Below are 12,450 nucleotides of genomic sequence, written 5' to 3'. Positions count from 1 at the left end.
AGATTAGAGAGTATTTAGTCGTTTTTATTTTATGCAAATTGAAGTTATTCTTTAAGATTTATAGATAACATATGATAAATCTATGATGTACTATTGGCTGTAGTTTCAGTGTCAGAGTTGGCTTTTAGATCTTTGACGATTTGATCTAACCTTGCTTTTGTCAAAGCAACTTCTTTGCTGTTCATCGCAATGGTATTATTCATTAAATTCCAAATACCGACAAGATATCTTAGGTACGGTAGATATTGTTGCTTTGCTAACTTGAAACAGGTACTAGAAAGAACACATCTTTGGTCTAACTCATTAATAGACATGGAACCAGCTATGTAATTAAGCCATATGTGGAGCAGTAACGATTTTTTAATTTTGACAGGTGCCTTACTTGTGGGTAAATCGTCCGCAGGTAATAAACTATTTCCTGCAAAATATTGCTCTAACTCATTTAAAAGTAATGTGTTCTGATTGGAAGCTTGTGGGTTTTTGGTGAAAGGCTCGAATCTTCCCATTATTACCAATAATAATTTTGTACTGCGCCAAACTGTACTAGCACTAAAAACTGAGGTATTTAATAGAAGATCCAATTGAGAAACCAATTGATTAGCCTTGGTTGTTAATGTGTGCAGATCGTCGTTTCCTGTATCACACTCTGAAATTTCAGCCAACGTGATGGCGTATAGATGTAATAATGACAGTAACTTCAATTCCCTGTTTCCTAAATCATTGTGTAATATAGAATAGTAAATAGCTGATGCTGTCTTCACTTGTCCTCTAAGTTGTGCATTCCACGCTTGAAGCAAGTCTTGGTATGGCGAAGTAGTATTGTCATCGGCAACCATACCATGTAGGATTATTGATTCACAGGTCTGATAGAACTTCACCAGGTCCAACAAAGTGTGATAAAATTTGTGCAAAGAATTCAATTTGGAGAGTGAACATTTTTCATCCAAGGAGGAAAGGAGCTTTCCAGTTGTTGATATAGTTTTCGGTAAGAACTTAACAGAGAAGTTTGATCTTTTGTCGAAACAATTCGGTAAATAACTGACACTTTGAAAGAATAATAGCAAATTTTTTACATCTTTGTATCCGAATACAGGAAAGTCAAGCTTCAATGATACAGTGTCAAAAAGGTGAATTGATTCCAATGGACTATCGATTTTATCTTTATTGTTGTCAAAGAAGGATTTCAGTTCTGTGAGCTTATCAGTAATGTTAATGTCCTTGAAGATTAAAACTAAGAGCTCCAAGAGTATTTTCCATATTTTAAGTTTGACATGAGCTGTGTCCATTTCACTAAAATAAACCCACATATCAGCTGGTATGCTGATCCCTTCATCGAGACAGTAATTAATAAACGAACACATCACAACGAAATGGAATTGTTCATGGTTTTTGATCACGAACAGAATATCTCTATAATCAGCCAACTTCCTTTCATTGCCTGGAATCAACTGCAATCTAAAATATTGAAACAGCACTTTCCAAAGAGACGTATCGAGCTTTGATATAAGCTTGGATAGATTTCGTAGTGCAATCTTATTATGACTTGGATCATTTTTATACAGCGGGATCTTACAAAGAAGAACGTAATCCACATACATCTTCTCATTGACCCATGTTGTACTTTGCAACCTCTCTCTGAGTGCTGAAAAATATTGCTCTGCGAGATCAATGCGATGAGTCTCTTCAATCAATAACGTAACAAGATCGTTAGTGATCTGAAAATCTTGCTCTAATGAAAGCTGGAAACCGCCATCCTTCAAATATCGCAGACATCGTATAGCCTGATTTATCAATGTATAATACTGACGAAGTTCCAATTCAGTTTCAATTTCCGTAACAACATCATGTGCAGTCAAAGTGTACTGTTTCGAGAGATGATATATCAAATCTAACTGCTGTGCTTTTCTGCTCAAGGACTTTTGATCAAAAGAGATCGGAACGTTTAGCAGCTCATCTTTGAAGGTGTCCATAGCTAGTATTGTGTATCATACATCAATCGGAAGCTATTTTCAGCATGGGCATATGCTGTTCTTGAGACACGTTAATTGACGTGTATTATTCTAGGGCAAAATGGTTATATGAAACTTTGAAATATATAAGGGAACCAGGATCCACGACAAAAAGAAGACAATAAGTAAACCACCGATGTACTCAGATCGACATGGTATAACTTCATCAAATAACAGGTTTGGAAATGACATGATTGAACTGTTTACAAGTCAAAGAAGTCTACTCTGGTGATTCATCATCATACTAATGAAAATTGATCATGTGACCTAGCTTCATCAGATTTCTTTCCCGCTTACAACTTTTTAACATAGGAAACCAAATATAAATCGTAGAACAAGTAGGAAAAACCAGTCAACACACAAAGATTGCAGTTTTAAGTCGTGTATTTCTGAGGCAGCCCTTTAAGTTATATCAATACTTGTATACTATCTGCTACTCCTACACGATCTATTTTTTTTGAAGACAGTTTTCTTCTTTGGTTTTCAAGACTTTCAATTGTTTGGTGAAATACTTCAAGAAGCCATCTTTCAGCGTTCGTTTATTATCAACTGTTCCGAGTATATCGTATCAAGTTAAACTCTACTACCGCAGCTTAGCTTAGAAGAAGATGTCAGAAGAAAATAGAATGAAACAGTTCCAAGAGGAAAACAAGATAGTATTTGATCCAAGTACACGATCAGTATGGGAAACTCAAGAAAAACAAGAACATGAATCTTTACCTGGAACAGATGCTAATGCGGAAGACGCAGATAAAGGTTCTGCCACTTCGGGAATCATACCAACCCTACAGAATATTGTGGCCACTGTGAATTTGGACTGTAGGTTGGATCTAAAGACGGTAGCATTACACGCTCGTAATGCAGAATACAATCCAAAGCGTTTTGCGGCTGTGATTATGCGTATCAGAGAACCGAAGACTACTGCATTGATTTTCGCATCTGGTAAGATGGTTGTTACTGGTGCTAAGAGTGAGGATGATTCCAAGTTGGCTAGTAGAAAATATGCCAGAATTATTCAAAAGATTGGGTTCAGTGCCAAGTTTACTGATTTCAAGATCCAAAATATTGTCGGCTCATGTGACGTGAAGTTCCCAATCCGTTTAGAAGGTTTAGCATTCAGTCACGGTACTTTCTCTTCATACGAACCAGAGTTATTCCCTGGTCTTATCTATAGAATGGTGAAACCTAAGATTGTGTTACTAATTTTCGTTTCCGGCAAGATTGTCTTAACTGGTGCCAAACAAAGAGAAGAAATCTATCAAGCGTTTGAAGCTATCTACCCTGTGTTGAGTGAATTCAGGAAGCTATGATGTTTTATTGGATGGTACTATAAAAATTCATTTTTTTATTTTATTAAACAATGCACTAATTCGATTCTCGGAGGTTTTGTCTCGTCTTCTGCAAGAAAACCCTTTGTTCCTTCTATCTTTCCTTCCTTATTGTCTTTTCATATCCATTCTGCTATAATAGAAGTCTTTATTATTGGCACCTTACTCTATGTATCATATAGTTCATACACAAATTTAACGACTAATAGCCATCGGTAAATGGTTTCCAGCTTGAGTTTGAAATGGATGAGGAATTCTGTCTTAGATAATGTTACAAAGTTAATTACATTTCAACAATATATTGAAGTTTAATGCTAGTATTTTTGGATCGTTAAGGGCAACATAAAACGATTAGCGGTATCCTTTATTTTCCAACTTGTTCTCCAACTGTTGTCTCAACAGGCGTTCTTGTTCTAGTTCTTTTTCGTATCTTAACTGAGTATCAGCTAAGATTCGTTTAAATTCTTGCTTCATCATTGAGAAAGATTGATGGTTAGAAGCAGATGTTGAGGATTTGATGTCACTGGATTCGGAAATTGCTTGTGAGAAGGATCTATCGATATCCATTGGAATTGATTGCATCTGTGAAGTGACTTTCGATTTCTCCTCGCGCTCCTTCAACTTACTATGATAGTGTAAGAGCTCTTCAGAAAGCTCTTTGTTAGTCTTGTTCAGAGTTTCTATAGTCGCCTGGTATTCATCTCTATCATTTTCATATTTCGATTTCAAGAACTTGTATGCAAGTTGTAAATCCGTGATAGCCGTTTGTAGGTCCTGTTGTTTTGAGATATCGTTAAGTTCCAATTCTGAGGTAGAAAGGGGCGCGTGTTGCAAAGAACTGCTTGAATTCTGTGGGTATGCATCCAACAGGATGTCGATGTTTTTCTTACAAAATGAGATTGGATCATGTACACCCTCCTCGTTGGAAGAATTGTCTATTGATGCCAAATTGATACCTTTAGAAATGGAGCTAGAGATCAGGTAGGAGGTGATCTGTTCCACTTTCCCCTCATCCTCATCAGTGCTTTTATTGGCTAAAGATTTATCATTCTCTAGTACCAATTGGACTAATTCTTTCAACGTGTCAACGTCTACCGAGCCAAGCTTTTGTAAGAAAGTAGTTCCCTTAGTACTTAGAGAACCGTTAGCAGATTCATTAATCAAGTACAATGCAAATTCCAATTTCAATTGGGAATCCAAATCCATTGGAAGCTCATCCCACTCCGAATTTTGTCTATTGGATATCAGGGAATTCGTACTCGTAGTTTGCAAATATTCATTCAACTGTTCATTGGGGTACTTCCCATGCAATTTCTCTACAAAAGAGGTATTGTACTCGTACCATTGGTCCAGGTTATTACGAAGCATTCTATCAAGGGGCTAGCTGCGATCAGTATCTAGCTTGGTTTGGTAGCAACTTACATTTTAACATTCCGTTCATCTATCCAGACGCGTTGATTCCGATCAATGCCTTTCTCAATTACCACGCACGGGACATACATGCAGTTTCCGGGTAATACAAGCACATTATCAACCACGTGATATTTGACATCACCACGCACGAATACCGCCATTCCGATGTCTGGGTGTCATCTTCCGAAGGCTTACATAAGCACACCTCATTACCCGCATGTCACGTTAAATTATCGTTTTTGTGGCCGAAACACAAAAAAGGAAGCAAACTGATAAAAAGAAACGTGAAAAAAGAGTACAGGCAAAAAAAAAGAAACAATGGAAGGAGAAGAAGAAGAAGAAGCAAGATTCTGAACAATTCCCATATACAACACAGGCAAGCATTCCACACTACGCTATATACTGTAGACATACCGGAAAGCGCAGACCGACAAGTTGACTTTTCAGGCTAACCGAAAAATGTAATTGTTGTTACCTCTTTTGATACTTGATACTTTTATTTCTCTTGATACTTGCATTTTGTCTATCTCATCGAATTTTGGAAAATAAGAAAGTAAAGAAGCTTTTAAGCCTATATTGTTAATGATGACTATTCAGTTTACCTTTGTTAGATTAGTTTAAGGTAGGTTTTTGTTGGATTTGATCCAAACTCATCACTATAGAATAATATCGTCAGTTCTTGAACAGGGAATCACTTTTTTTTATCTTTTATACTTCCAGTTGGTTTTAACTTTAACGTCGTCTGAGCATCTGTCAATGATGAAACTCGATGAGATTATAGAGACTCTAAGGCAGGGGAAACATGTTGACGAGGATTCGATATACTCGCTGTGTGTCATGGCTCAAGAACTTCTTATGAATGAGTCTAACGTGACACATGTGGATACGCCAGTCACAATTTGTGGAGATATTCATGGCCAATTGCATGATTTGTTGACTCTCTTTGCTAAGAGTGGAGGCATTGAAAAGAATAGATACATCTTTTTGGGAGATTTCGTGGATAGAGGGTTCTATTCGTTAGAGAGTTTCCTTCTTTTGGTATGTTATAAATTAAGGTATCCAGATAGAATTGTGTTGATACGAGGAAATCATGAAACAAGACAGATTACGAAGGTTTATGGGTTTTACGACGAAGTGGTAAGGAAATATGGTAACAGTAACGTATGGAGATACTGTTGCGAAGTATTCGACTATTTGCCCTTGGGTGCCATTGTAAACAACAAGGTTTTCTGTGTTCATGGTGGATTATCGCCGGACGTTTTATCAATCAACGAAATACGAACCATCGATAGGAAAAAGGAGGTACCGCATGAAGGTGCTATGTGTGATTTATTGTGGTCGGATCCAGAGGATGTGGATACTTGGTCTCTTTCCCCGCGTGGTGCAGGTTTCCTATTTGGCCAAAACGAAGTAGATAAATTTTTACACACAAATAGTGTCGAATTAATCGCTAGAGCTCATCAATTGGTCATGGAAGGTTATAAAGAGATGTTCGATGGGGGATTAGTCACGGTATGGTCAGCACCAAACTACTGTTATCGTTGTGGGAATGTGGCTGCTGTGCTGCGCATCGATGACGATATGACGAAGGATTACACCATTTTTGAAGCTGTTCAGGCGAGGGATAGTGGAGGTAATGTCATTCTCCCTACGAAAAAACCTCAAATGGACTACTTCTTGTAACTTATTACCATTATTATTTGCATTTTTCTCTCTCTCTTCTCGATTTGCTGACCGATTCCCGTGTTATTGGTTCAGTCTTCTTTTCTTTCAGCATTATTTAACAGCATGGTATATCACCCTGATCCTCATTATCAACCGACCATCCTCCCAGCATAGCTCAACCTACAGTTGTTGCTTTGTATTAATATTACCTCTCTTCTTAATCTCATTCAACACAGTGATATACCACATTTCAATAAAAGTATCCCAATAGGTATGTAACAGTAAACTATTTCAATAATTGTACGATTGAATTATATGATTCATTTGATAGCATACATATTATACTGTAATATGGAATTTCTGGTTGTATTCCATTCGAGCAGAACATTTATGACGATACTTTTACCTTCCCTTCAATTTTGGATTTAACGGTAATATTTTGATATTTGATCTTCAATTAAGTATCTCAACCTTAAACGGAGTCTTACAAAAAGTCAAATAGACGTTTAGATGCAAGGGAACAGCTGACCGGGCAATATTCATACACCATGTGGAGATATAATCTAGCACTTACCAGACGAATTTTCAGTTCGCAGCCTGCTGCTCTAGTACGTCAGTATTCTGCTTTCAGAAGGCTTCCTAGAGTGGCAACTCCGGTAAAGGATGTTTCTCGTTTGGGCTTCAATGGCGTGCCAAATATGAACAATGTGACCATCCAGCAGTATGATCCCATTGCAACTACCATTTTAAATGAACCTACCATCATTATTGAGAGACAAATCGAAATGATGAACGTTGTGCTTGGTTTTGAACAGGCTAATAAGTATGCCATCATGGATGTCATGGGGAACAGAATTGGGTACATGCAAGAAAGAGATTTCGGATTCTTTAAAGCTATAACAAGACAAATATACAGACTACATCGTCCGTTCACCGTTGATGTCTTTGACAATTACGGCAACGTTTTAATGACTATTGAAAGACCCTTTTCCTTTATCAATTCACATATTAAGGCTATATTACCCGATGAAAACAGAACCCTTGTTGGTGAATCAGTGCAAAATTGGCATCTGTGGCGTCGTAGATATGAATTGTTTCAAAGAGAATGCGAAAACCCTTCTGAGTTTACTCAGTTTGGTAATATCGATGCACCATTTCTAAGTTTCGAATTCCCAGTTATGGACGAGAACAACAAGATTATTGCTGGTTGTGATAGAAATTGGGTGGGGATAGGAAGAGAACTATTCACTGATACTGGTGTCTATATTGTACGATTCGATTCTCAGCAATCATTTGATGGTGTATACCCGCAAGAGATGTTAAGTGATAAGGTCTTGAACTACGATCAAAGAGCTGTCATGCTTTCTAATGCAGTGTCGATTGATTTCGATTATTTCTCAAGACATTCACGCTACGGAGGTGGACTGTTGTCGTTTGGAACATATGACGAATGAAGGAACTGGATATATCCTCGATTGCTACATGCCAATGAGCATCTGCCGGATGGAATTATTTTTTTGTATATCTTCATTTATTCCTTGTATATATACAAAGTATTAACCTGAAATATTTTGAATAAGTTACCAACAGTGTTGGCTTTCAGCAAGAATTCACAAGAATTTTAAGGGAACGGAAAAATCACAACGATTCAAGCCCTTAGGTCAATATCAGACGAGGTAAGAGATTACATTTTCTCCTAGTACCAATACTATGTCAGGCTGGAACACTATTGAATCGGACGCTGGAGTATTCACACGATTAATTACGGATCTAGGCGTTGAAGGATTGCAATTTGAAGATATACCTTATTTGCAATATCTCGAAGAAGAATCAGTATCTTCTTTACTTAAAGGTGTGGTGTTTTTATTTCCTTATGAGGTTTCCTTGTATCAGGGTTCAGAGCCCGTCCAGGGTACATATGAAACAGACAGTGATAAACTTTTCTTCTCCCAGCAAACTATTCAGAATGCTTGTGCGACGCAAGCTGTAATAAACATATTGTTTAATTTAGCCAAGGAAGATGAAGAATCAGTTACATTGGGTCCAGAATTGTCCCAATTCTATGAATTTGTGAAGGATTTCCATCAAGCAGAATTGATTGGTGAAACAATCAATAATTCAGAATTGATTCGAAATGTGCATAATTCTTTTACACCACCTAACCTTTTTGTCATGGATGAAGATCCTTACAGGAACAGAGGAAAACCAGAAGAAGTCTTCCATTTTGTCGGGTTTATCCCATACAGATCAAGAATTTATGAATTAGATGGTTTAAGGCCATACCCTATTGATCATGGTCCATTCACTGACTTTGCCAAAGATGTGCAAAACATCTTGCAGGAAAGAATGAACATTTTAGTTCAATTAGGAGTGCATAAGTTCAACATAATTGGTGTAATAAAGGACAAACTAGAGTTCTTACAAAATCAACTACAGAAGGAAGACATTAATGATAGCGAAGAGTTTATACTTGCGGAGCAGTTGCAAGAGGAACTGAATAAAAGAGAAAAATGGAACGAAGAGATAACATTCCGCAGACACAATCTCACTGGTCTTGTCTTAGAATTAGCGAAACAGACATGCTCTTCTATGTCGCAACAGGAGTTTCAAGATGCCTTAGTGCATGCGTCAGATAAATAGCTTAAAGTATATTTTACATAATGTTTGTGCAATATAATAATGTGCCAGGTCAATTGGAAGTGATTTCCTTTGAAAGGTTGAAATTTTGAGTTAACTTGAGTGACATTTATTTAACTGATAAGTGGTGAGTGGACACATTCAAAGTCTTAAATGTGTCTAGTTTACACTATTGATTGTTCAGTCTGAGTACTTGGCTCATTTTCTACTGAAAAAATACTGATTGAAAACTGGCAAAAGAGCTACAAAACCCAATGAAACTGAGTAATAAACTAAGAATTCACGGCAAAAAGACTACCATAAAACCTACTAACCAATACTAACTGTTGCAGACGGTTGTGGCTCGCCTTACGCTTAATATATTGGTCAAAATTAGCTTATAAAGCAATGAACACGTACAACCAGGTGAATCCAATAACGTTGGGAAAGCGTCCATCTTCCAATAAGTACAACAAATCAGGATCTGGAGGGCAAAGCTCACTCCCTCCTGAGCAACACAATACGGGAAATGTAACATCTAGTTTTGGTAACTCTATACCGGAAATAAGAGCTAGGCTAAAGAGTGAACGTAAGAAAGCCATGATCAATGAATCACTTAGTAAGGAAGCCAAGACTAACAAGGAAGAAGCTGACTATATCCCCCAATTCGATCATATCTTGGAACCTATTTCTCACTTAATAAATGAACCTCTACCTCCATCATTTTACCGGTTTGTTGAAAAGGAGTATAAAGCTGCCAAAACATTGAGGTTACCTAATAAAAGGTTAAAGCTTGTTTCTCGTGAAATCAGGCTTTTACTCAAGGCAGCTATTGCGAAAGGAGCTCTGCATAAAAATGATTGGGATCAGCAGCACTTAACAAGAGTATTTTCAGCGAAAACTAACGGAAATCCAATAAACTCCCAGGAACGGCTATGCTGTTTCTTATCCCCTGAAGAAAAAAGAATTATCATAGATGGCATCCCATATGAACAACTTGGCATTGAACGTCCAAATGTATCAACATCTAAAGACAATACTAACAATTACCAAGTGATAGATCCTACTTCAATAGTAACAGTTGAAACGCAGTCAAAGGTACCACCGCCGCCTCCTCCAATTGATTCTAGGCCAACCCCACCATGGGCTCAGAATGTTAGAACAGCAGATCCTTTGCTAAATCAGCAGATGAATCCCAAAGAATCACCGGTACCGTCAGTATCGTTAGAATCTCGAATCTCAAACTTGAACGCACCAAGCCCTTCCCCCGTACCCAAGAAAATAGCTGCTCAAGATGAGAAAAGCAGGAGGCTGGAAAGGCTAAAGAGATTTGCTAGTCCTGAACCACTAACGTCAACCTCTAAAAGAGTGAAGATAGACGACGACGACAGCTATTCCGATCTCAACGCCATCACTAACAAAGCTTATAAATTTGACAAGAACAAGCCGATTGTGGGGCAATGTCAAGTGTTAGAGAAAAAATATTTAAGACTTACTTCTGAACCAGATCCGGCAAAAGTACGCCCGTTGTCCATTTTAATTAAAGCTCTTGACTGGATTGTGACCAAGTTTCATAGCGGTTCGTGCTCTTATCAGTATTTCTGTGATCAGTTGAAATCTATAAGGCAGGACTTGAAAGTGCAAATGATCGAGAATGATTTTACTGTTACTGTTTATAAGACGCATGCACGCGCAGCTCTTGAGAACGGAGATGTCGGTGAATATAATCAATGTCAAAGTAGTTTGAAGCCTTTGTTTGAAAAAGATAACATTGACAAGAGCGACTTGCCCGAATTCATCAGTTACAGAATACTCTACCACATGATGACCTCGGACCATTCCAGCATTAATCAGTTGCACTTCCAACTCCTAACTACCCTAAGTCATATGTATGACAATGAAATGATACAAAGAGCATTAAAAATGTCTGAAGCACAGATTGAAAATAACTATCATACCTTCATGAGAATTTATCAACAAACAAAGGGCCCGGAGCGCCATTTAGTTAATCAATTCATTAAAAAGGAGAGATTAAACGCATTGAATTGCATGTGTAAAGCTTATGCAAGACTTCCGTTGCAATTCTTGGCACCTGAACTTCATTTCAATGATGCAACAGAAGCCTTCGAATTTCTAACGGAACTTGAGCTAATCCAGTTTATGGTTGTGCCGGAAAGCGACCCCAACGAGATCTATCTCGATTGTAAAAGCTGCCGTTCTACAATCATTAAACATTTCGGCGATGCTAGAAGAATTGACATCAAGGGACAAATTTAAGTTGTTTCGAAGAATATCTCGTATGATTCGGCTAAATACCATTCACTACTACATATGTTTATATTAATGACGTTCAAACCATGGTTCACATGAACCTCGGCAGTTTATTAATTGCAAAGTCATATTGATGCTAATCTAGAGATGGCCCTAGCCCTAACAATGAGAACTGCAATTTCATAGACTCGGAAGCATTACCGTGATACCATTCGAATCTCTGTTTTACCAGTGGTTCAGTCAATAAATCTGAATCGGGACTAATTTTACCCAAGCATCTTGGTCCTGTTTTACTCCTTCCATCAAGTTCGTATAGTAAGCCGTCCTTTTCAATGAATGTTATGAAATGTAACTCAACATCCTCTTCTGCAGAAGGAGCAGCAGTATCACCTTGCTGACTATTTTCGTTATATATCTCGCTAATTGATACCAAGAAGTCATCGACTGCATCGTCATCAGAATACTGACCATCACTTGCCGGGTTCTCTGTCAAAAATTGTTTCAAGATAGAACCATCAGTTAGCAAGTTTGCATTATTGGATAACGAGTGTAACAAAGCATAAAGTCCACATGCATTCCTTACGTTCTGTTTGAACCAAATTGGCGCACTAGAACCATTTTTCGATTCTGGTACATCACTTTTGAACGAATCAGTCAAAGAATCTATCGTCTCGTTTAAGGGGAAGAGGAGAATAACGGCCTTCACTGGTCTTGGAATAAATGCTAATAGATCTGGATCTGTTAACGAGTAAATATCCATTAATGCCCAATCACTAGATAACCCGAGACTGTTAGCAAAATTGGTAAACACTTGGGGATTCGATTCCAATGGAACAACGCTTCTCACCTTTTGCTCCTTCTTGCCTTGGCTCATTATCGTCTGAAGCTTCCTAAATATAGCACTGATAGCCTGTTAGCAGCAACTGCAAGTAATACTGGAGCTTAATCTTGTGCTGTTTTTTTGGGGGGGTGGTACTTTTCCTGTATTAACAGGTCTATAGTTCTGTTCAGTATGAATGTGTATGAAATGATGATTCTGAAATATTGAAATACCTTAAAATCATGAAATGACACACACAAAGGGATACAAAACACCAAGTAAATCACGGGAAGTATAAGAAGAAAGGGCAAACAAAAAGCACTGTCTA

The 12,450-nt window shown here is 37.7% G+C and overlaps 8 protein-coding genes across 8 annotated transcripts; 5 read left to right on the top strand and 3 right to left on the bottom strand.

Moving 5' to 3' along the window:
• Nucleotides 1–80: 80 nt before the first annotated feature.
• On the bottom strand, nucleotides 81–1,970 carry SCC4 (cohesin-loading factor complex subunit SCC4; the record flags this gene model as incomplete). Its single annotated transcript, XM_454406.1, has 1 exon — nucleotides 81–1,970. The coding sequence occupies one exon, from the start codon at nucleotides 1,968–1,970 to the stop codon at nucleotides 81–83; it is 1,890 nt and encodes a 629-aa protein (XP_454406.1).
• A 647-nt stretch (nucleotides 1,971–2,617) lies between these two features.
• SPT15 (TATA-binding protein) lies at nucleotides 2,618–3,319 on the top strand (the record flags this gene model as incomplete). Its single annotated transcript, XM_454405.1, has 1 exon — nucleotides 2,618–3,319. The coding sequence occupies one exon, from the start codon at nucleotides 2,618–2,620 to the stop codon at nucleotides 3,317–3,319; it is 702 nt and encodes a 233-aa protein (XP_454405.1).
• A 369-nt stretch (nucleotides 3,320–3,688) lies between these two features.
• Nucleotides 3,689–4,705, bottom strand: PEA2 (Pea2p; the record flags this gene model as incomplete). The annotated part of the gene is made up of 1 exon (XM_454404.1): nucleotides 3,689–4,705. One exon carries the CDS (start codon nucleotides 4,703–4,705, stop codon nucleotides 3,689–3,691), a length of 1,017 nt encoding a protein of 338 aa, XP_454404.1.
• An 801-nt stretch (nucleotides 4,706–5,506) lies between these two features.
• PPH3 (phosphoprotein phosphatase PP4 catalytic subunit PPH3) lies at nucleotides 5,507–6,433 on the top strand (the record flags this gene model as incomplete). Its single annotated transcript, XM_454403.1, has 1 exon — nucleotides 5,507–6,433. The coding sequence occupies one exon, from the start codon at nucleotides 5,507–5,509 to the stop codon at nucleotides 6,431–6,433; it is 927 nt and encodes a 308-aa protein (XP_454403.1).
• A 530-nt stretch (nucleotides 6,434–6,963) lies between these two features.
• AIM25 (Aim25p) lies at nucleotides 6,964–7,869 on the top strand (the record flags this gene model as incomplete). Its single annotated transcript, XM_454402.1, has 1 exon — nucleotides 6,964–7,869. One exon carries the CDS (start codon nucleotides 6,964–6,966, stop codon nucleotides 7,867–7,869), a length of 906 nt encoding a protein of 301 aa, XP_454402.1.
• Nucleotides 7,870–8,125: 256 nt separating this feature from the next.
• On the top strand, nucleotides 8,126–9,055 carry KLLA0_E10011g (uncharacterized protein; the record flags this gene model as incomplete). Its single annotated transcript, XM_454401.1, has 1 exon — nucleotides 8,126–9,055. The coding sequence occupies one exon, from the start codon at nucleotides 8,126–8,128 to the stop codon at nucleotides 9,053–9,055; it is 930 nt and encodes a 309-aa protein (XP_454401.1).
• Nucleotides 9,056–9,439: 384 nt separating this feature from the next.
• THP3 (Thp3p) lies at nucleotides 9,440–11,308 on the top strand (the record flags this gene model as incomplete). The annotated part of the gene is made up of 1 exon (XM_454400.1): nucleotides 9,440–11,308. One exon carries the CDS (start codon nucleotides 9,440–9,442, stop codon nucleotides 11,306–11,308), a length of 1,869 nt encoding a protein of 622 aa, XP_454400.1.
• Nucleotides 11,309–11,438: 130 nt separating this feature from the next.
• YUH1 (ubiquitin-specific protease YUH1) lies at nucleotides 11,439–12,176 on the bottom strand (the record flags this gene model as incomplete). The annotated part of the gene is made up of 1 exon (XM_454399.1): nucleotides 11,439–12,176. One exon carries the CDS (start codon nucleotides 12,174–12,176, stop codon nucleotides 11,439–11,441), a length of 738 nt encoding a protein of 245 aa, XP_454399.1.
• Between the last annotated feature and the right edge of the window lie 274 nt (nucleotides 12,177–12,450).

The sequence above is a fragment of the Kluyveromyces lactis genome (genome assembly GCF_000002515.2).
Source record: "Kluyveromyces lactis strain NRRL Y-1140 chromosome E complete sequence".
NCBI classification, from domain to species: Eukaryota; Fungi; Ascomycota; class Saccharomycetes; order Saccharomycetales; family Saccharomycetaceae; genus Kluyveromyces; species Kluyveromyces lactis.
The sequence above is the reverse complement of the archived record's forward strand: the minus strand, read 5'-3'. Positions and strand labels throughout refer to the sequence as shown.